The sequence below is a fragment of the Grampus griseus genome (genome assembly GCF_964374135.1).
Source record: "Grampus griseus genome assembly, chromosome: 14".
Classification (NCBI taxonomy): Eukaryota; Metazoa; Chordata; class Mammalia; order Artiodactyla; family Delphinidae; genus Grampus; species Grampus griseus.
The window spans coordinates 45962834-45979648 of NC_139008.1; the positions used below are offsets into that span (position 1 = coordinate 45962834).

At 38.2% G+C, this 16815-nt stretch overlaps 1 protein-coding gene across 1 annotated transcript in view; it reads right to left on the reverse strand.

Annotated features, from left to right (window-relative positions):
- Nucleotides 1-16815, reverse strand: part of MACROD2 (mono-ADP ribosylhydrolase 2) — a gene marked incomplete at its 3' end in the record, with an annotated part of 1963559 nt that overhangs the window by 90292 nt on the left and 1856452 nt on the right. The window contains 1 exon segment of the mRNA XM_082670986.1: nucleotides 2530-2607. Coding sequence (XP_082527112.1) covers nucleotides 2530-2607 — 78 coding nt within the window.

Sequence of the window (16815 nt, forward strand, 5' to 3'; positions counted from 1 at the left end):
CAGGAACTTTACTATATGGGCCTGGTTGTAGATTTATTTTGCTTGGCGTTCAAAGGACTTTTGGAACATGTGGCTTAATATCCCTTCTTACCAGAATTTCTTCCAGTATTGCCCAATCCCCTCTCCCCTTTCTGTCTGGGATTCCAATTACACATGTAATAGACTTTGTCATTTTATCCTCCATATCTTTTCCCTTTTTTTAGTTTGCCATTCTATGCTTCTCTCCTGTTTTTATTTTGGATATGTTATTCTGACCTAACTTCTAGTTCATAAATTCTCTTTCATCTGTGTCTAATAAACCATAAACCCGCTCACTGAGTTCTTCATTTCAGTGTGGCATCTTTTACTTCTAGACTTTTTCTTTTTCGCTTTTTTTCTGTTTTGAATTCTCAGTTCTCAGCTAAGATTTTCACTCTTGTCTTTATCCCCCTTATAGTCTTGGTGTTTTATACTATGTAACACTACTATTTTCAGCCCAAGAGGGCTTGCCACCCTTGACTGTTTGTTTTTCATGTTACCTCCTTTCTTTATTTTTTTCTGGCTATTTTTTGTCTGTGTGAGCTGGACATTATATCTGACAAATTGTTTATGTAAATGGTTTGGAACTTAGAATACTTTTCTTCCCCCATCTAGTATGTAATTTACATTTGTTTTTCTCAGGTACCTAGAGGGACTGGTAATCTAGGTTGATCTTAATATAATCTGGGGATTGAGATGATTCGAAGCTGAGCGGCAGTCTCGCAAGAGGCTGATCTACTGCTGTTTCATTCTTCCTGCTAAGGTATACATCTTTGGGGTTTCAACATGAAACACAGGGGTTTACCAGGGTCCTTTGCCCTTTTGAGCAGTGGGACTTAAGATGCTTTTTGCAGAATCAGCAAATGCCCTAAGGTAAAAACAGTTTCAAATTCTGTCTCTGTATGTCAGTTTTCATATATATTCATTATATATATATATATATTTATTTATTTATTTTGGTCCAGGTTGTCTAGTGGGAGTAATGGTCTAAATTATTTAGATTCTCATTACTGAAAGTGAAAGTGTCTCCTTCTTTTTCTTTCTCATTTAAAATAATATACTATAATTTTCAAAGGTAAAAGCAACCATTGAAGTAAGCTCTTTTGATACTAATTTTGAAATAATTATTTCAACGTTTTCATACATTTAAACGAGTCTCTTATCACGTAGTCCTTTCCAACTGTGCCCTTCTCAGTCTTGAATGTTTCCTTCTTTTCTGTATTTATTGTTTCTGCACAGGCCTTTTGTTAGTTTCTTCAGAAAGGATACTTGGGTGGCATATTTTCTTAATCTTTCTATTCCTGAGAAAATATTACTCTTGACTTCATGCATGAATAATAACTTCACTAAATGTAGACACGGTGTCCTTTAGAGCCCTGGAAATGTTACTCCTTTTTTTTTTTTTTTTTTTTTGAGGATTTAGAGCTGTGGAAGAAGAAGGCTAAGGCTAATGTGATTTGGGTGATTTTGCTTATAACCTGATTTTGAATTTCCTAGATGCTTTAAAAGCCCTCCTTTATTATCAATCTTCAAAAATTCCATGAGGATTTGTAGGTTTTTGTTCTCATTTGCTTTCATTATCTTTGCCTATAAATACAACATGTACTCTTGTGTTTTGGGTAGAGGAACTGGTTTGCATTAGGAAAACATTTTTTTCTGTTATTTTTCTAAAGACTGCTTCATTTCTATTTGTTCTATTATCTCTTCTTGGTATTCCAAGGAGATGTAGATTTAATCTCCTGTATACGCTGTCTCCATGTTTCACATTTATTCTCATTGGTATCATATCTTCCTTCCAGTAGTTGCAAATCCAATGCCTACAGAGTTCAGTCAGGTAAAAAAAATAAATGAAGCCAGCCAGGTACAAAATTAATGAGTGATGAGGACTGTGGAGAGCAAACATCCCTTCTAAATGTGGCAGCTACCAATCAGCTGGTATTTAGCTCTAGTAAAATACAGTTGACTCCTTTTTTTTTTTTTTTTTTTTTTTGCGGTACGCGGGCCCCCCCACTGCTGCGGCCTCTCCCGTCGCGAAGCACAGGCTCTGGACGCTCAGGCCCAGCGGCTATGGCCCACAGGCCCAGCCGCTCAGCGGCACGTGGGATCCTCTGGGACCGGGGCACGAACCCGCGTCCCCCGCATCGCCAGGTGGACTCTCAACCACTGCGCCACCAGGGAAGCCCCAGTTGACTCTTGAACAACATGGGTTTGAACTGTGCAGTTCACTTATAGGTAAATTTTTTTCAACAAATATGTACTACATAGTACTACATAGTCTGTGGTTGGTTGAATCCGTGGATGTGGAACCACAGATATGGAGGTCTGACTATAAAGTTGTTCACCGATTTTTGACAGTGTGGAGGGCTGGTGCCCCTAATTCCTGAGTTGTTCAAGATTCCAGGTTCCATTTTTCCAGAAAAAGTAAAATCTGGGTTTTAGAAAACGCAATATTCTAAAGCAGAAAAAAACAAAAAACAAAAAAAACAACTGAAAAAGAATCTCACAGCTTACCATTGGGATGATCTTGGCCACATATAGAATGATCTGTTACTTCATTTTCTTCTGTAATATTGTCATCCTTTGCAGAATCTGACATCACAAACAAGCAAAATCCCTAGTCAGCATTTTTAACCAGGAAATACAACAGCCTCCAGCACTAAAAGAATAGATCTATGTTTGGGGAAAAAAATCTATTATTTTTTAAAAATGCCATTAAAATACTTAAATATCTTCATCAATAAATAAGCTTTTCTTAAAGTACTGCATAAGATGTCTGCACAAAGTTCACAAGGTAAAAACGGTAAAGATTCGGCTAGAACACCTTTTTCACAACAAGGAAGAAAATATAAGCAGACTTTATGCATCAGTGAAAATCTTAGGAGAACTGTGCAAAAGGATATGAAAGGAAGGCAAAATAGAGAAGATTAAAGGAATATAATTTTAATGTTCTTAATGCTTCCATTACTGTTGTTGTGCATATATGGGAGCCTTGAGTCCTTGAAAAAGACAGATGTAGAGCTTTGAAATCCAGTGGTAATTAAGTTCATCTTCCTCAGGAGCTATACCAGTAGAAAGATAGCAAAGGGGGAACACAAATCTTCTGTTTTGTGCAACTTCACCCTTTCTCTTGTGTAGCACATTTAAACGTGGGATCAGCATAAGTTCATCATTTTTTTTTTTTTTATTGTATGATGTATTTTACAGGAAATATGTGGCTAAAAGGATTCCAGTGACTTATGGACTCTTGCAAAGCTACAAAGCGCCCCCTGTTGGATGTTGGAGACCTCTAGGGAGGCTCTTCAAAATCCATTGGAAAGAGCACGTGAGTAGGTCAGCAGAAAGAAAATAGATCTTTCATTCCACAAATATTTACAAAGGGCCAACTCTACGCCAGGCACAGTTCTTGACACTGGGGAGTCAATAGTAAACAAAACAACAAATCTCTGCTCTCATAGGGGTTACAATCTAGTGGATATTTTTCATGCAGTTAAAAGGGTGGTAATCCAAAGATATCTAAAAGTCATGAGCTAATCCTGTATGCATGTGGCCACGGAGAGAGCTGGGGATGGTAGACCAGCACGTCTAATACAAATGGGTTCTCTACTGAGTTCATATTCCTCAGTTGTGTTTTAACTCCCTAACAGAGCTGAATCAGATGGAATCTAAAATAAATCATTCTTGCTTTGTTTCCCTTACCCATTTTTCTCTCTCCCTCCCCAAACTAGGAGATAGCTTTAAACAATATGTTTTAGAATATTATGAGAAAGTCTGTTTCTCCAACTTGCCACAAGCAACATTTGATGGACAAGTGAGAAACCTGGGTAGTTAACATAAGATTCAAACTTAATAACCAGTGAAGCAAGTATACACCCAAAGTATATGGTTTTAATTGACTGCAAATAATTCCCCCAAGGCAACTGTTTAATTACCTGCACTGTTTCTTATTTCTTTCTGAGACTGACAATAAGTTTCAAAGTCCAAATTTGGAAGCAAAACTTGAGCACAGACACATTTCCCAAACTGTTAACTCACTCACGTCAAATTGTTTTAAATCAGCTCCCATTAAAATATACCTTTTTAATTTTAAATCTAACATGTGGATTAAAAAATATCATTTGAATACTTTTTTCCACATGAACACTGAAAATGAACAATGACTGAAAGAAGGTACTATATGAACCAGGCTAAATTTTAATTTTGAAAGTATTTTAGTTCTACTTGTTTATAGAAAATGGTACCATTTGATATGTAGCCTTGTACAACACTCATTTCTTTCAAGATTATCCAAGATTTTGTATGTAGTTAAAATTTATTCATTTACACTTAACAATAATTCATTATATTTTCTAATTTACATAAACATTATGTTTCATGTACCAAATATGACTTAAGAAATGTCTTTTGAAAAGTGATTTACACTGAGTTTACAAGTTTATGGTCCAATGAGTCATGTAAGATGGGTGAAAGTACTTAAAAAATTAATCATTAGTCTATACCTGTTTGTCACCAACATCTGTGTCTTTGGTAAGTTAAATGACCCTTTAATTTCAATTTCCTTGAGGAGTTGCTGTAACATTGCTCAGGTACCTTCTGATCTTTTGTGCTCTAAAATATACAATGTATTTCACTGAATCCAAGATACCATCAATTGTTATTTGCACTATTATTTTGTGTAGAATCAAAAAAATGAGACCAAATGAACTATAACACACCATAAATTCTAAGAATGTGTCCTGGCTTTGGAAATAAAATATATAAAAGACTATGCATCCGAGAAATATGACGTTTCAGTATATTGTGTGTGTACAGAAATATGCCTTTATGTGATGACAAGGATTTCCCATCAATATGACCCATCAGCAAAGCCACAAGTTCACTTTGTCTTGTATGTGAGCCTCTTCTCCAGAAGTGTACACACCTATTGTATGTACAGCAATAAAGCAAGATAAACAGTATAAGCTCATGATAGCATGCACAAATAACCAGGTGGCTACAGAAGACTGTTTCCACTATAGTGTCTCTATTAAAAGGGCTATGTGAACTTCCAGTCTCATGAACTTTAGCAGGACTGGTTTTGATCCTGAATGTTTTAAACCATGGATCGCATTACATTACACTTAGTCGTGGATGTGAAATGACTGGAGATTTTCTGCTTGGGAGGGGATGAAAGCTGCACTATATATGTATATAAAGTCATTATTCATAATGAGAAAGAGAGAAAATATATCCAGTATGTATTGTCATTAAAAGAGGGTATTTTTTCTGTGGAAGTTCCATAAACTACCATGAAAACTATAGTTGTATATACTAAATTCTTGAATCACCTTGGATTCACATTTTATTTAATTCTAAAAATTATCATTTGGTAATGTTCAAAAAATGTGAAAGAGTTATCACCTAATTCTGAGATTCTGTCAATGTTCTTTTAATAGCAGAGAATTTGAATTAAATTTATATGTAGATCCTGACTTTCAAAATCCTTAAGGTCAATGTCCTATTAGAGAATTTTTTCACATGCAAATATTAAATCAAATAGCCAAGGCAAAGTTCTACAGACAGAAATTCTAAACAGTAGGTCATTTTTAATGAGGTCAGTTACACATGTCTATACAGGATAGTACATGTATAGATTTAAGCTGTGATGATAAATGATGATACTATTGAATTTTTAATAAACATATCTAGACTATAAATCAAAATAAATGCTCTCTATTTTGAAAATGTTCCCTTAGAACAAAAGTTCTTAACCCTAGAGCACCACTAAATATACTCTAGGGGTCCACAAACCTTTTTGAAATGATATGCAAATGTGTGCTTATATTCATATGTTCATTTTTCTGGGAGGAGATAGCTTCTGTCATATTCTTGTAGGGATCTGTGACCCCAACAAGGTTAAAAATAACTATAGAAATGTATACACTAATGCCAGTGACACTGCCATTTTTAAAATAAATTTATTTATTTATTTTTGGCTGCATTGGGTCTTCGTTGCTGTGTGCGGGCTTCCTCTAGTTGTGGCACACGTGCTTCTCATTGTGGTGGCACCTCTTGTTGCAGAGCACGGGCTCTAGGTGCACGGGCTTTGGTAGTTGTGGCTCGTGGGCTCTAGAGCGCAGGTTCAGTAGTTGTGGCGCATGGGCTTAGCTGCTACGTGGCATGTGGGATCTTCCTGGACCAGGGCTCGAACCCATGTCCCCTGCATTGGCAGGTGGATTCTTAACCACGGCTCCACCAGGGAAGTCCGATTAACTATCTTTGAGGACATTTTCAAGCCAGGAGGTGAACAAAATCCATCTAGTAAGAGACGTAGCCCCTGACTATTATTCAGAGTAGCGGCAAGAAGTCATTTGGGTGTAAAAGTTCTAATGGGTCTGAACGAAATAAATGCCATGTGTGAATGCCTATATGTAAAATATTCTTGCTCTGTAACGTGTCAACGTCCACATGTGAGCACCTTAGCCTGATGCAAAAGTTGCACAGAAACACAATCACCTGGATTGCCTTTGATTCTTATAAAATAGTTAAACCAAGCAAAACATTTATCCTGGTCTGTTCATTTAGCTGGTTTAATGTGTGAAGCAATTAGAATAAAGTAATTTTTCTTCCAGCTGAACAGTGTGATAATTCACTATAAACTAGAGTCTCTACAGCCGATTAGGGTCTCCTTGAAGCTTTGCAGTGATGCCCCCATACATAAAGGAAAAATATATCCTGCAATACATTCCCAGAGGATTCAGATGGCAAAGCTCAGAACTGTGCTTGGTCCCAGTGATGCTGGATACACAGGCTGAACTATGTTTACCTGAAAAGGAACTGGGTCCACAGGACAGGACATGGCCCTGAGCAGTGGGAACTGAACTATGGTTGGTCATTTGCCTCCACTATGCTCTCATTAACCACCATTAAAAGGCAGAGAATCATTCCCAGGGCTGTGGAATCTGTGTGCTAAGTGTCTTTGAGACATGCCTGCGAGAACTACCATCACGTATACTAACTTTGTTTCTATAAGAAAACATATTCCAAATTCTGAACATTACACCTGGGTAAACCAGCTTATTCCAATACTGGAGGTGGTATTCTTCTGCAGTTGTTTTTGAAAATATAAGCAAATAAGAGAATCAATCATGAGTGGATGGGCACTAGGTTGGAGGCGTGATTCTAGGTTTACACCTACAAGCTTCATAACTAGGAAAATCCATTCACTTTACATGCTCGCAATTTCAGCATCTAGGACCTGAGGGTGTCAAGGCAGATAATCCCTTTTATACACTTTATAACTCTAATCTGCTGACTTGTTCAAACGATCTCTTCCTTCCAGACAGCACTTCTCTGTAAATCTGCCTACCTGTGTTGGACAGTTCTTGCACTGAGATTTTTACTGTCTATTTATAAAATAAAGGTTAATAGTGGGGGAAGTGTTGCTGTGTGATATCAGTAACACACTGGCCGCCTTTAACTCTGCAACTCGAAGAAGAATCATCACAATGCAAAACAGAACAGTTGGGTATGAAGCCGGGCTGGACCATGATGGAAAAAGAAATGCTTAATTACCCCTTCCATCAAATTAATTTTTCCCCTTTGGCGACGTAAACAAAGGCAAATCTGCTCTTGTTGGGTTGTCTGTGACCTGGTCTCCTTGACCTCCATCCTCTGATGCCTTTCTGTTCTCGCCTCCCTCCCCCTTGCTGAGCCTTGCACCGCAGGCTCTCTTGAAATCGTTAGAAAAAAATCTGACCAGGCCATAGGCATGAAAAGTAGCTATGGTTCTAAATACAAACCGACTTGAAATTCTATTAAAATGTTCATCTATAAATCAGGGAGAAGACAAGTATTTTATTTACACTTTGGTTTAATTTGATCTGATAACTACTACTGAGAGGACTGTCCCCTTAGGAGAAGGGAGGAAGGATTTTTTTGACCCTTACTTGGAGCAGGGTCAGAGCCGAACAGCTGGCCGCTACTTCTCAATTATTTTATTTCATTGAGAAGTTGAGGCAATAGGCAGAATCTATCTCCAGATTCATAGCTGCTTCAACCTCTGGGCTCAGGCTGTTTTCAGCCAGGTGCTTGGACAGACTGGCTAAGATCCAGGGATTCCTACAGTCCTCAAGGACCCAGTCATAACCCACCCTGTCGGAATACAACTTAAGTCTCTTTTCCAAAGTGATGGAAAGGGACATGTTTGGAGACTAAGATAAGCACCTGGGCCCTTTGTGGGAGTTACTTATTTTACGTGAGTTTCAAAGACCTAGATGACTTCTCCTTAGCATCTCTTTGTTCCTCACATTCAGAAAGATCCAAAAACCCATTCAAATGAAAATGGATGTGTTTACTTTTTTCTGTTTTATTTTTTCCTTCAACTTTCCCACATGCTACTGAATATAATTCTACAATTTGGTGGCTGAAGAATGATTCAGTACATGGGTCTACCCCAAGTTATTTTACTATCGCCTCCATTATTGGACATTCAAACTGAATCCAAACTCCAGCCATTCTAAACAACCCTATGCTTTTGTTGTATTGGGTGTCCCAAGGCTGGATTCACTCCACTCTTCTTTCTCTTACTTCTTCTCAGCCCATACCCAACTCTAACATTTAGAGAGGATTGATCTCTTAGAGTAGCTGGAATAGAAACAACCCAGGTCAGCTAAGCCTTACAGCAGCCAGGCATGCCCCCATCCCATATCTCATTGAACTACCCCTGAGACTGCAGCAAATGGTTCCAGGAGATGAGCTGCTTTCTGAGACACTGACTGAGGGCATGCTTGACCCAGGTGGGCCGGAAGCACCCAAGAGTTAATGCCCAACTCCAGACACCCAAAGGATGCAGGAGGTAAGACTCCAGTTTGCCCACCCCTCAGGGAGACGATTCTGTTCACTATACAGCTCTCAGAGGAATGGAGCCCCCGTTTCCCCCAACAGTAGGCTGTTCATTCATGTACCCCCTATTGGCTGTCCTCCCGACCCTGCTGTACTTCCCCAAGCCTCACCTATGCTTCCTGGGACCACCTCCCAAATAAACCTTTTGTACCCACATGCTTGTCTCAGAATTTGCTTTTCGAGAACCCAAATTAAGACAGCCAAGACAGTCAATAACCTGTTTTTTCACGACTTAGTAGCAAAAATGTGAATGCTCCCCCTATTCTCCCGACTTACAGCTCTCTTATGCCATGACGCCTTTCATTAGGGTATGTTGAGGCAAGTGTCTGCCATCTAACTAGGGAAAGTTGGTAAAAGAGGTTGCCGTGTTTTGTACCATCTAATCCTGAGCGCTGGACCATAGGTGACTGGTGAGGTGACAGATCAGTCACCTGTAGGGTGGCCAATAGACATTAAATTAAGGTGGCCTGTCATGAGATCGCCACCTACCAGGAGAGAACTCATATTAGAACGATGGAAAGGAATCCACCAGCTCCTTTGACTTGGAGTGTTTGGTGGTAAAATATACAGAGAAAGTTTCAAAGCACAGAGTGGCTTAAAGGCAGAGATTCACTCAAGGAGAAGGGAGGAAACAGAAGCCATGGATGGGGTAGAGGAAGCATTAAGAGTTACTTGGCAACATTAGGAGAGCAGAAAGAGGAGAAGAAGGTAAAGTCTGGGATGCTCCCTAGTGCATGACTGTTGAGTTTCTAGAAGAATTGGTGGAAAGGCTATTGCCTCTCGAATGACCCAGTTCTTGAGGCTCATGAAATGTTTTCCTCACTCTCTGACTTTCTGACCGACAACGTAAGAGTCTGACTCACATTCTGGACATTGCAAGTTCATTTTCTAATTTTGATGTGTATATACTTTAAACATTTCAAAAGTGCTTTATTAAGAAGTATGGCACTCTTTTAGATTTATTTTTAAAAACATTCACCTTTCTAGTCATTTCCAATGTATAGCATCCTCATGAGCCTTGTATACAGATTGAAAGATACTGGACCAACACCTTATCTTTGATAAAGGAGGCAAGAATATACAGCAGAGAAAAGACAGCCTCTTCAATGGGTGGTCCTGGGAAGGCTGGACAGCTACATGTAAAGGAATGAAATTAGAACACTCCCGAACACAATACACAAAAATGGACTCAGAATGGATTAAAGACCTAAATGTAAGGCCAGACACTATCAAACTCTTAGAGGAAAACATAGGCAGAACACTCTATGACATACATCACAGCAAGATCCTTTTTGACCCACCTCTTAGAGATATGGAAATAAAAACAAAAATAAACAAATGGGACTTAATGAAACTTAAAAGCTTTTGCAAAGCAAAGGAAACCATAAACAACATGAAAAGACAACCCTCAGAATGGGAGAAAATATTTGCAAATGAAGCAACTGACAAAGGATTAATCTCCAAGGTTTACAAGCAGCTCATTCAGCTCAATATCAAAAAAACAAACAACCCAATTCAAAAATGGGCAGAAGACCTAAATAGACATTTCTCTAAAGAAGATATACAGATTGCCAACAAACACATGAAAGAATGCTCAATATCATTAATCCTTAGAGAAATGCAAATCAAAACACATGAAAGAATGCTCAACATCATTAATCCTTAGAGAAATGCAAATCAAAACTACAATGAGATATCATCTCACACCGGTCAGAATGGCCATCATCAAAAAATCTAGAAACAATAAATGCTGGAGAGGGTGTGGACAAAAGGGAACCCTCTTGCACTGTTGGTGAGAATGTAAATTGATACAGCCACTATGGAGAACAGTATGGAGGTCCCTTAAAAAATTACAAATAGAACTACCATACGATCCAGCAATCCCACTACTGGGTATATACCCTGAGAAAACCATAATTCAAAAAGAGTCATGTACCAAAATGTTCGTTGCAGCTCTATGTACAATAGCCAGGACATGGAAGCAACCTAAGTGTCCATCACCAGATGAATGGATAAAGAAGATGTGGCACATAAATACGATGGAATATTACTCAGTCATAAAAAGAAACGAAATTGAGTTATTTGTAGTGAGGTGGATGGACATAGAGTCTGTCATACAGAGTGAAGTAAGTCAGAAAGAGAAAAACAAATACCATATGCTAACACATATATATGGAAGCTAAAAAAATAAAAGAAAAAGAAGGGTCATGAAGAACCTAGGGGCAAGACAGGAATAAAGACACACACCTACTAGAGGATGGACTTGAGGATACGGGGAGGGGGAAGGGTAAGCTGGGACAAACTGAGAGAGTGGCATGGACATATATACACTACCAAACGTAAAATAGATAGCTAGTGGGAAGCAGCCGCATAGCACAGGGGGATCAGCTCAGTGCTTTGTGACCACCTAGAGGGGTGGGATAGGGAGGGTGGGAGGGAGGGAGATGCAAGAGGGAAGAGATATGGGTACATATGTATATGTGTAACTGATTCCTTTGTTATAAAGCAGAAACTAACACACCGTTGTAAAGCAAATTATACTCAAATAAAGATGTTTAATAAAAAAAAAAAAAGAAAGAAAGATACTGGACCAAGAAACTTAGAGAAAGTTAAAGAGGGGAACAGCCTGGTCTTGAAGAACAAAACAAGTTCAGTAAATTTCATTTTTATAACTGACCCTGGTGGGGAGAAAAATCAGGCAACATCTGTTATTACAGGAAATAGGGTGTATAGAGGCATTTGTATGATGAAGGCAATGTTTTGCCTCATAAACTGAGAAAAATGTGTTAAAACAAAATACTGTAAGATGTTTTATGAGAACCTTGGGAAATATACTATGGATTAATGTAAAAATGGTATTTTCTATTTCCAGGAAGATTTTATCTTAATCTACTACTGTAATATTTTAGACTAGGTTTAAGTATGAGTTCTAGAAATCATTATAATAGATTTTCCTCATGCAATGACTGACTATATTAGTCTGCTAGGGCTGCCATAACAAAATACCATAGACTAAATGACTTCAACAACAGAAATTTATTTTCTCAAAGCTCTGGAGGTGAGCAGTCCAGGATTAAGTTATTGTCTGATTCAGTTTCTGGTGGGACCCTCCTCCTGGCTTGCAGAAAGAAGCCTTCTTGCTGTGTCCTCACATGGACTTTTCTCAGTGTGTATGCAGAGAGACAGAGCTTGAGATCTTTCTCTCTTCCTTTTCTTAATAAGGCCGCTAATCCCATCATGAAGGGACCCACCCTCATGACCTAATATAACCCCAATTACCTTCCAAAGAGCCCATCTCCAAATACCATCACATCAGCTAGCAGCATTAACATATGAAATTTGTTTGTATTTGAGGGGACACAAACATTCTGTCCTTAACACTGACATATGCCTTTCTGCTGTCTGGATGATTTATTTGACTTCTGAATGTGAGCTATTCAAGTTGGTACCCTTGTTGCCCATCAGAACAAAGTCTCAAAATGGATTTGGAAATGGAATCTTCCCTAAATGTAAGGTTCCCTTTCCCTATCCCAATTCTCTGGGGTTAATTGTCATTGATTCTTAAACCATATCAAGTAGTCAGTGTTTGGATAGGATGGATAAAGTAGTGATAAGGGTTTTGAATATCACCCCAGATTCCCTTAACAATTGGCATTGGTGTCTCTGATCAGGATGGACATGCCCACAGCCCTGGGGCAAGGTCATGGAGACCCCTGGTGTGCCAGGGATAGCAGTGGTGGTGGGAGTTACTTGCAAGGAGGGGAGTTAAGTCACTGTTTGCCAAACACCATGTAAGTATTTCAGTATTTTAAACATTCCTGCAGTGGTACTAGGGTGAGTAGCAGAATATCAGTTCTGTTTGTAGTAGAGAACTATACTGATAAGTTTCTAAAAAAGAGTATACAATACTTAATCAATATTTTACTATTGACTATATGTTGAAATTATATTTTGGATGTACTGGTTAAATATATTATTAAAACTGTTTTCATCCTTCTCTTCCTTAATGTGGCTATTAGAAAATTTAAAGTTACATATGTGGCTCTCATTTATTTCCATCAGACAGTGCTGTTCTAGAGAATTTTGTATTAGCCTGACTTACACAAATAGTTAAAGACATGTTTATTTGAAGGCCAAAGTTGTGAAGGTGGGGAAACTGCAGCTTGCCAAAGGATGGTCCATCAGAAACTAGAAAATCTAATTTGGCATATAGAGAAGCATCTACAAATGCTAATAGGCATGGCTGGGAAAAAGAAGAGTCTAATTAGGTATAATCAGAGAGGATGCTCTGAGAAGGAATTAGAAGAAGAAAGGGAATGATAAATTTGTAACAACTACCACACTAAGAAACTATTTATACCCAAATAATATCCAATGTTTGAAAATTTCTGCTTTATGTTGATTTGACCCAAATTTCTTATCTTGGCATTCAGAGTTCTTTATCATCAGGGCTCTACTTTAGTAACTAATTAATAAGTAGATGAGTGGATCCATCATTGAGGCCAAGTGAGTCTGTTCATCGAACCAAAAATAGGTTTTTTGATGTCCTACTTCCAACCTTTCATGGTTGCTCCTCTGCCCAACTAGAATAGCTTCTTTCCATCTATGACATCTGTGCATCTTTCAGATCCCAGCTCAAATCTCCTATTCTCTACCCACACTTCACAGATAACCCCATGCCAGAGATGTTCCTTGCCCCCAAGCTCCTTTGACATGTTCCTGTGAAATCTTTCCTTTGTACTTGTCACTCTGTCTGGTTTGTTAGCTGTGTCACATCCTAGTTAAGTGGCCTCTGACCATGTCCTTATTGCTCTGTGCTTCGCTTTCCTTGTCTGTAAACTGGGGTGATAACTGCATTTATCTCATAGATGAGAGTGGAATGAATGAAAACAGGTAAAATTTTTAGAACAGAATCTAATGTATAATAAGGATTAAATAAATATTAGCTGCAATTAGTATTGTTGTTGCTGATTTTAGCTATGTAACACATGCCTGGATATCTCATTTTTCCATCTCAACTGTAAATTCCTTGCAGGTCAACAGCAATATTTTCTTCTTCTTCTTGCAGAAGGTCTTACAAAGAGTTAAAATCCAGTCAATATTTGTTGATGGCCATAACACCATTTTAATTGGTGCTTTTAGATCTTTAAATCAAAATACATTTTAATTGGTATTTTCTGAAGGCCAGACTTCGTACGACTCACCAGAAGATAAAATGATGGACAACACATATGCTAGCCTTCCCCCAATGAAAATTAAGTTATAGTGGAGGGATGGGCAAAAGGTAAGTATGCAAAAGAAAAGCGAGGTTTACATGGTTACAGATAGTTGTAAGTGTTATGGAGAAATGAACAGGGGGCTGGGATGGATGTTTAGTGGAGGAGAGGCCCTACCTAAAAAGATGGCCAGAAAAGGCTGTGATGAGACGGAGGCATAGTGAGGGGAAAGAGCGTTCTGTGAGATAAGAATGGAGGGGCAGGTACAGTCTGTGATGGTACGTCTTACATGTTGTAGTTACATGTTTTCATTTTACTTTGAGGGAAAGATGAAAGTATTAGAGGAATTCAAGAAGCAGTGGGCTGAATATGTTCATTTTGCTTTGCTTGGGAATGTCAGTCAGCCTTAGGACCTTTTACTTGACTTACAGAATGAGATCACATTCAAGTATGATATATTAATATGACCATGAACTTTGACCGATATAAGGTCAGCCGATTCATATAGGGTCCAAATATAAACCCTTGACCTTGGACTCATTAAAACCAGCTATCTATATAACACATGAGTATGTGAAATTCTAGACCAAATATAATAAGATACCTGCCACTAGGAAAACCTATAAGCAGATTCGTGAATCAGAGCTCTGTTTGAGCCCCTATTGTGACACATTCCCATTTATTAGCTTATGTAGAGACCCTGCTGTTCATGTCATTTTTGAGGGAACCACTTCAAATATGAATCTGAAATAAGGAAGGATATGAAGAATTAAAACATTTTAACATTATAGAGTCTGCTATAAAACACAGCAGGCAAAAATCTAAACATATTATCATTTAGTTCTAGGCATTATTGATTTTAAAAAACAGCAGGCAACTTGAAACATAGACTTGTCCTTCAAAAGAGAAGTGTGAAAAGATCAAGTATTTACCACTCATTTTCATGGCATTAGCTGACATCCCATAAAGGCTTAATAGTGTGTGTTTCTTAATACAGAGCAGACTCATGGCATAAGGGGGAGAAAAACACAGAAATGGGTGATTTTTGTTTTTTCAAAAAGTCTCAAGTTCAAGTCTATTCTTTAGCCCTCAATACTTGTGTAGTTCAAGGCAAGTTATCCAACCTGAATCTTGGTTGCTTCGTTTGTAAAAACAGGGAAAAAATAGTGATAATAATAATGCCACCCCTCTTTGGAAAATACAGGGTAGCTATTCAACAAATCTGTTTCCTTTATCCTAGTCATACAAGAAGGAGTAACTTGCAGGACTAAGGGGACCTCTCCTGCAGTCAGGTGGTACCATGCAACTGAGTTCTGGCTAATGGAAAGTGGGCAGAAGTGGTGCGTGTCACTTTTAGGCCTGGTCATAAAAACCTCCTGTGCAACCCTTTCTCTCTCTTCTTCCTATCTGCTGTCAAGACTCAAGGCAGCCTTAGGGACCACAAGCTGAAATTCACATGCCTCCATCACCTTGGGTCCCTGAAAGACTGTAGGGAACATGACCTCTCACTGTGGATTTTATATAAATGAGAAAATAAATTTCTCTTGGGTCAATTTGACATTTTTGTTACAGCAGCTAGCATTCCCTAATTCATATTCCATCTCAAATAGTCATTGAAAGAATTAAGTGAGATGGTACTTGGGTACTATAAAACCTTTTGTATTGTCATTATTATTAAAACCCAACCAGTTAGGATCAGTGCACAAAGCTCTTTGGACACAATTTCTTCATGACCACTGAAAGGTTTTTCAAAGGAAGAAATGAGCAAAGATGACATAACATGACAGCAAAGATATTTTTAGATATTTATTTTTAAATCTCACCTCCATTTTTTTTTTCTTCCTGAAAAACTAGCAAAATACTTGTGACAACAGCACTCAAACCTAGTTTCCCAGGAGGTGATAGTCCATGCTCAGGAGGAAGGTATTTTTCTCTTTTATTTTTTTTCCTTCCAGAAATCATATTATGTGATCTGATAAGAAGAAAGAATCTTTGCAGTCAGAATTGTACTTAAAAATTCAGGGCAATGCACCCCAGTGTTCACTGCAGCATTATTTACAATAGCCAGGATGTGGAAGCAACCTAAGTGTCCCTCAACAGAGGGATGGATAAAGAAGATGTGGTACATATATACAACGGAATACTACTCAGCCATAAAAAGAACGAAATAATGCCATTTGCAGCAACATGGATGGACCTAGAGATTGCAATACTGAATGAAGTAAGTCAGACAGAAAAAGACAAATACCGTACGACATCACTTACATTTGGAATCTAAAAAGAGGGTATAAATGAACTTATCTACAAAACAGAAATAGAGTTACAGATGTAGAAAACAAACTTATGGTTACCAGGGTGTAATGGGGGGAGGGATAAACTGGAAGATTGGGATTGACATAAACACAGTACTATATAAAAAATAGATAACTAATAAAGCCATACTGAATAGCACAGGGAACTCTACTCAGTACTCTGTAATGGCCTATGTGGGAAAAGGATCTAAAAAAGAATGGATATATGTATATGTATAACAGATTCACTTTGCTGTACACCTGAAACTAACACAACATTGTACATCAACTATACTTCAATAAAAAAATTTCAGGGCATATGGTCACCATATGAAGCATAGTGAGTTCCTGGTTTCTTTATACTTGATGAAAAAGGCAGACTGTTGGGTAGGAAGCATGGTTCAGAGAGG